Source organism: Saccostrea cucullata, unplaced genomic scaffold (genome assembly GCF_032062105.1).
Source record: "Saccostrea cucullata isolate Sc308-1 unplaced genomic scaffold, CSIRO_AGI_Scuc_v1 ctg5725, whole genome shotgun sequence".
NCBI classification, from domain to species: domain Eukaryota; kingdom Metazoa; phylum Mollusca; class Bivalvia; order Ostreida; family Ostreidae; genus Saccostrea; species Saccostrea cuccullata.
The window spans coordinates 1,949-9,825 of record NW_026934968.1 but is presented as its reverse complement, the minus strand read 5'-3'; the positions used below and the strand labels follow the sequence as shown (position 1 = coordinate 9,825).

Sequence of the window (7,877 nt, the reverse complement as noted above, 5' to 3'; positions counted from 1 at the left end):
ATATGGTAGAGAAACTGAGCCATTAGCAATCTGTTCTTATTTGAATACTTATAAAAAACAACATGTCAATGTGTCATCAAGAAAGTGTGGTCTGTTTATAGACAAGAGAAATATTTTTCTTAGTGCTACACCAGATTTACTGGTTTCTTGTTCATGTTGTGGAGATGGTCTTCTTGAAGCTAAGTGTCCTCTTGTACCGGAGTGTAAAAAATGTAAATCTTTTTGTGTTTGTCATCTTCCAGAATATGTAAAAATTTGTAATGATGGTTTTTGTGTTAAAAAAAATCATGCATATTTTACCCAGATTCAGGGTCAGCTCGGCATAACAGGTCGCAATTGGTGTGATTTATATATATACACAAAAAATGGCCCATTACAATGTAGAATCAAATTTGATCAGGATGCATATTCAAAATTTTTGTTACCAAATTTAGTTATATTTTTCACTGATTACATTGTACCTGAACTATTACAAGGTAAACTTAATGAATGTCAAGAGAATATAGAACCTATGGATGTTGATGTGGGTACAAGTAACAGTTCTCGATATTTTTGTCCAGTGTGTAGAAACATCATAAAAGAAACAGGGTCTATTACATCCTATAGTGACAGAAGCATTGCTTGTGATGAATGCAATTTGTGGTTTCATTTTAAGTTTGTAAATGTAACACAAACAGTACTAAAACAGAAAGATAAGTGGTTTTGTTTGAAATGTTCAACATCCAAGTAAATTATGAGTATTTATTGACGGAGAAAAACTGTTTATTCATAGGGAGTGTTAAATATTATTTCATTGTTAGTTTGTTTGTTTGTTGTTTAATTCATTAATAAATGTTACTGTGAATTGAAAAAAATGTTTTACTTGTTCTTGTAGGTGCTATACATAAAAGAAAATTTTGGAATAATTTATTTGTATTTAGGCAAGGGAGGATACAAGTTGCAAATTCCAGCAACAGTTTTAATTATATCATCTAAATGCTGAAATAAAGTAGCAGGGACTTCATGCTTCAGAATTCTGAAATACTTCATTCTGCGAATGGCTTGCTCAACATATATACGCCTGTTTGCTATTTGCTTTGTTTGCTGTACTTCGTCAGCTGACATTTGGCAAGCTCCTCTACGTCCTGGTGGAACCATCAAATTGGCATGAAGAAGGGTAACCTCTTCTTTGATTTGGAATCCTCTGTCAGCCATGATGACATCATAGGGTTCAATCAAACTGTAGAAACCAGATCTATTTGTGATGTATTTATCGCTGGTTCTACCTCCCCAGCAGTCTGATATAAAATTAATCATCCCGGATGGGTTGATGCTGATCAGAAACTTAGCAGTATGATGGTGTTTATAATCTGACCACGTTTTTGTCTGCACCTCTAGATTTTGCGGTTTCTCTAAAAATACCTCAGTACAGTCAATGATATGGCGCACAGATGAATATTTTTTGCTTCTGAGGGATGGTGGTAGATTTTCACGCACTACTTCTTTGGATGGATTGAACACCAAGGTTCCAAGAAATTTGGATAGAATCTTGATCCATGTGGTGAAGATTTTTGAGATATGTGGAGCACTGATATTGAATCTTGTAGCTAAGTCTTCATTCAAAAGACCTAATCTTAATTTCATAAGAGTCAATGCCATCTCCTCTTTTAATGACAGAAATCTTCGTGGCCCTGACTTCTTTAAAACCTTGTGTTTAAGGGTGTGGAACACATGCTTAGGACCTCTCCAGTACTTGGTTTTCTTTATCTTTGGCTCAATAACCTTGTAGATGGTGTGAAAAGCACTTAACGAAGGCAAACCAATATGGAATCTTACAGATTTGTTACTTTTTAAGACTGTGTCTGTAATGGAAAGTGGTTTTTGCTTTAGCTTCTTTTGCTTTATTAACTCAATTTGGAGTTCATTGATTTTTGATTTGAGTGCTGAAATCTCTTTTGATTTTTCAATACATTTGATACAAGGATTTGCATAGTCATGATCAAGTTTGCACACAGAAACAGGGTCATCTTGGCTTTCAGATATTTTCCTTTTTTTGGGTGTTTCTTTATTTAATTCTCTTTTAGTTGGAGGTAAGCGACCCTTGGAGACAATAGATGACATATGCCCCAGATTTATGGTGGGATAAGGATGAAGCAGTGAGGGTGCACCATCAACAAAATGCTTAGAACAAACTCGCGAATTGTCATTTGGTGACCAGATGTTCTTCCCATCTGTTGAGGTCCTGTTTATGTTCTTTCTCCATACAGACCGTGCATGGGGATCGCGAATTTCAGTTGGAAAGGGAAATAACTGAAAGGGTGGTGTGCATATGCACCTTGATGTGCCAAAATTGCAAGAGTGCATTTCGCAAAACTGTTCTCGCCATTTTTTCAAATGATATCCACTGCTGTTGCAGTCTTTGACACAACAAACTCTCTGGGTCATAATGTTTAAAAACAAACCAAAAATAATTGGAACTCCTAAACTGAAAATTAGAAACTCAACAAAATTTTGCAACATACCCATCACCAAATGCTGAAATTTAAAACAAAATCATAAAGATTTTTCAATATTTTTTGACAATGAAAAATTTAAAGTATGTAATTAACATCTTCACTGAAAGTTAGGGGAGAACAGTCCAAGAGCACTCTGCATTGTATATTTGTTTAAACAAGGTATCTTAAATTTGAATCAAATTTTCTTCTTTAATCATTCTTTCTTAAGACTTACTATTCAAATTTAATACTTATAGCGATTACTTATAATTACATGATTAAGTCAACATCTCTTTTTGTGTTTGTTTGGTTTTTGTGTGTGTGTGTCTGTGTTTTTTTTTTTTTTTTGTTTTTTGTTATACTCTGCTTGAAAAGCAGGAGGGTATATAGTAATTGGTATATCCGTCTGTACATCCACCTGTTACACTTTGGGGTACCCATCTCTTATCCGCATCATACCACTGAATGAAATTTGATGAGACTTTCACAGAATCTTTATTACATATTGCCATTGTAACCTCCTATTTTACTTTTTGATCTGACACATTAGTTTGGGTTTCCCACAGCAAACATGGACACTACCATTATATTCTTATGGGAGGCGGGGGTATCATTTAGTGAGCTCATTGCTCACAGTACCTCTAGTTTGTTTTTGTTGTTGTTTTTTTTTTTGACACATAAATTTTATCTTAGATATACATCTACATGTACAATATTATGTATAATACTAAATGATGAACTGCAGGCAGTTGGGATTGTTGTCCATAACTGCATACAGTGTTCTACCTATGAGATGTATGTCTCTTGGTTTAAATAAAATCTTATATCTACTGTAGTATAGATTATTAGATCTAAAATACTGCAATTATATATATGACATATCCGTTGAAAAAACAAAACAAAACATTTTTGTAGGATGAAACAAAGTGATATCAATAATTAAGGCTATGATTAAAAATATTATCCTGTATGAAACGGTATTCATTGATTTTAAATACTAGTTTATAATGTCTCTCGTCATGAGTGTTTACATAGGGAGAAACGCTATGCGACTACATTAATGTCCGATTCGCACGAATTTTGAATGAAAGTAATGGCAATTTATTGTTATTTGATAAATTCAGTAATAAAGAATTTTGATTTTCTTACGTGTATGGATCTTTGCTACAGAATAAAAACAATAAACGTCAGATTGAACGACCCTCTGGACTGATGTATTACATGTAGCCATTTTGTTTCTACTGACGCGATGGCATGTTTACGCCGATTGACCTTTGACCTAAAATGGCGACGGTAATGTGAAAGTCGACTATATGTACGGAACGATTTCAGATTTGTGCAGTCGACAGCATTCGTATTATCCTTTTTATTGCAACTTTAGCTCGTAGTATATGATAAATTTCATTCTATATTGTAAATGCAGAATATCTATCCCAAATTTACAGACATACCGTACGAAAATAATAAGATAACATCTCTAATTTTTAGCTGTTTACATACGATAAGAAACTAGGTCGCTTCCTTCTATGGCGGCCTTTTCGGGTTAAAAAATAGAATATTTCTGAAACATCATAAAACGTAGCTAGAAATTATTTGATTCTAAACTACAAGCTTGGGCTCATAAAAACAAAGTCAGATAGACAAAATAATGATTTAACATTTTTTTAACAATGAAATTACCGGTAATTATAATTTTTTTTCTAAAAATTTTTTTTTTCAAGTAAGTCTTGTTGTCATAAGAATCACAAATGAAGAACTTTAGAAGAGAGCAGGTTTTTAGAATCACTAAATTCAGATGGAGTAAACCATGTAAATCAGTTTGAGAAAGTGGGACTGGATTTGACTAATCCCAGGGAAGCCACCATCCAACACCACAAACCAGAACCCAATCCAGAACCGACAGGGCAAGAGAAAGAGAGGACATCTAACAAACTATAATTATGAAGTTTTATGTGTTAAATAATTACTTTTTGTTCATTAAAGCTTTTCTACACAAAATTGCAATTATTACCTGAAATTATCACACAAAGAACAAAGTACGTTATTGGCTTTATGCAGCCGAGAAATTTTACTATTTTTAAACTACCATTATTTATGCAAGTCCCTTATGTTTCGTTTACAATAAGATCAAAGCTAAACTCAACTTATATAAAAATGACGTAATATGTTACAGTGACGTCATAATACCACATCAAACAGCGGTTGCTCAGTGAAATCCGTTCATTTTTCATGAAAAATTAGTAAATGTTGATGAAATTGAATATGTTCCCAAGCATTAACCACTTTTATTTTTTGTGTATAAAATTATTGGTTAAAAATCTCCGTCCAGTATTAAATTCGTGTCGGTTAATGAGTGGGAACAGTATTTATTTTTTATAAATAGTAAGTCCGGAAATGAAAATTATACAACATTAGCATTCATTATTTAAAGCTGATTTTACACAGTATTTGCGTAGGAAACGAATAATATCAACAACTGTTTTAACATGTGAACACAAACAAAATCATACAAGATAAAATCCACATATGTTTATAATTATCTTTCAAGATTATAAAATCCATTTAAACTAGTGCTAATTGTAACGGGAACCGTTACAGATGTTCCCCAAACGCTCCCCAACTTCCTTTTGGATCCATATCCTCTGTAAGCTTCATTAAATAAACAAAGACAAACACTGTGCACTTTTTACTTTAACAACGTTTCCCCAGAAGAATACCAATTACATTCAAATTTTAGCATTACACCCGTGCACATGTGAATGCATGTGCGTTATGACCATATCATCTTGTCTACACTATCTATATATTTTGATATACTATAATATGAAAGCATTCAGTCCAAAAGTATTAAAAATCACTCATTCAAGTGTATTATTAACTTCACTCGTTCTAAATGCACGCACGTGCGTGCACGTGCATGTTGACCATACCTTGTTTTAGGAGTCCATTATACCTATCTGTATTCTAAATCCCATCCTGTTTGTTTGAAAAATAAGGGAGTTAAAGCCATTTCAAGTTTCAGCCAATCAGATTGCAGCACACGTACATGCGCGTGATTTCATGATTTTTTTTCTATATCGTATTGTAGGACATCCTAATGAAAGACTATGTTTTAAATTTCAAAACATTTTGTCAAAAAACAAAATAAATATAGCCATTTAAAGTTCCAGCCAATCAGATTGCAGCACACGTGCATGCACGTGATTTCTTGAAATTTTTTGTATATCATATTGCAGGATATTCTAATGAAAGACTATGTTTTAAATTTCAAAGCATTTCGTCAAAAAACAGAGGAGATTAAGCCATTTAAAGTTTCAGCCAATCAGATTAAAGCGCATGCGCATGCACGTGATTTCATGAAACTTTTATATATCATGTTGTAGGATATCCTAATGTATGACTATATTTTGAATTTCAAAGCATTTCGTCAAAAAACAAAAGAGATATTGAGATTTTTGTTTCAGCCAATCAGAGCGAAGCACACGTGCATGCGCGTGAGTTCGTGCTAATTTGACAGTGTCATATTATCTACACTATTAATATATCTTTATATAATGAGTTTCAAAACATTTGTTCAAAAAACATAAAAGTTATAGCTATATTAAGTATATCAGTCAATTCACTCATTTCACGCGCACGCACGTGCAGGCGTATGCGGGCAAAATGACCTTCGTTCCGCACACTTACACTACACACCTATTAACCCTAAAAAGGTTTTAGCTCAGTTGGATGAACAGTTTCTGAGAACACTCGCGGACAAAAAAGTACCGGAGAACAAATAAGAAAAAAAATAATAATAACTAGTGCTAATTGTAACGGGGACCGTTACAGATGTTCCCCAAACGCTCCCCATGTCCCTTATCGTGCCTTATTCCTCTAAGACCTTTTATAAATATGCAAAGTATCCCAGGATTTCATTTAAGAATATAAAGGTTACAATGATATCAACTATCAACGATATATTGTTTAACGTTTTGCATGCGCGCACACTTACCTGTACATGCATATGCAAGATGATTATGGCATGTTGATTAAGCGATTAACATATCTTTTTATCCCACGAATCAAAGAAAAAAATACATATATAAATTTACCATTTTTCAAGCATATGTCATATTTTTAATATATCGATTCATATTTTATTTCTCTATTTATTTTAACCTCGGGCTCAAAGTTGGTTTTATTCCGACGACAAGGCAGGGTTAAAGTCGACTAAGGGTATCACGCCAATACCTAACCAATCAAAATGAACTTATTCAATAGTAGTTCCATACATGGAAAAGGGATTTTCCTTTCTGTTCAGATTTTTTTAAATATTTCCTCTCAGGCCATTTTGACAACTCTGATACCTGTGGCTGGAAAATTTTATAGATTTTGTAAATAAATATATAAAGGTTTTTTGACCGGAACTATTCATTTTTTCCAATGCATAGGGGGCTACTCTCTGGGTTTTACAAGAGATGTTTAAAAAGACATTCGTGTCAGCTAATATGACCTATATTGTTTAACACCTTCTTATTAATATTTTTTAACGAATGCAAATATCTGATTATTTTACGAAGGAGCGTACATGTATATTGATTTTTAATATACCGAAAATCGCTATTTCTGGGGATTGCGTAATTCTAAAAAAAAAATTCAAATAAATTTCAAAGGTAAATTAAACAAAGGATGCTTGGTATTAAAATATTATTTCAAATCAGTAGAATTGAATGCTATTAACGACATCTGAATAAATAGGCTATAAAAGGCTTATATGCCAACTTTGGTCATCTGCACTTTAATTTTAAACACGACAGGATTTGTAATTTTTTTTTTCTGTATAAATTAATAAATTCTATATACTTTGGAAACTCAAATGAAATATTTTAATACACTTTCCTCGAGCTCTTTTCTGCAGTTTTCCTGAAATTTTATGTGGGCCCGAGGTGTTATTTGAGTTTAACAGTGATTCTCTACGTTGCCATTAATTTGATTTGTTTGTGTGTGTGTGTGGGGGGGGGGGGGGGGTGGGGGGGGGGGTGGGGTTATTTTTATTCTTAACCTATTTAACGTTGGAGTTGAATCTTGTATCTTATTCCAAGAACTTAAGATTGATTGTGACATTTGGATGAAAGGTCAAGGTCATTAAAAACCACCACCTCTTTAACTTCTAACCTGTCAACCGAAATAAACTCTGAAAGGTGTTTCTAGATACATGTACATGTACTTCATGTTTCTTTTTACCCTTGGGTCAAGGACAAAGGTTAAGGTCGATTTCAAGTTCATAGGTCAAGGTGATTTTGGTAAATAGCTAATATCAACATTTTATTCAGGTTACCAGTGACCTTGACCTAAGTTTCAAGGTCAAGGGTAAAAAGATCTGCATGCTTCAGTATGTTACATGTCTTGACATTTAGAAGT

General features: G+C 33.2%; 1 protein-coding gene across 1 annotated transcript; it reads right to left on the bottom strand.

The window, feature by feature from the left end:
• Positions 1-906: 906 nt before the first annotated feature.
• On the bottom strand, positions 907-2,100 carry LOC134241611 (uncharacterized). Its single transcript, XM_062723637.1, has one exon. The coding sequence runs from the start codon at positions 2,098-2,100 to the stop codon at positions 907-909; it is 1,194 nt and encodes a 397-aa protein (XP_062579621.1).
• Between the last annotated feature and the right edge of the window lie 5,777 nt (positions 2,101-7,877).

Excerpts from the sequence above, each read along its gene's own strand:
- LOC134241611 (XM_062723637.1), bottom strand. The coding sequence starts at position 2,100 with ATGTCATCTATTGTCTCCAAGGGTCGCTTACCTCCAACTAAAAGAGAA.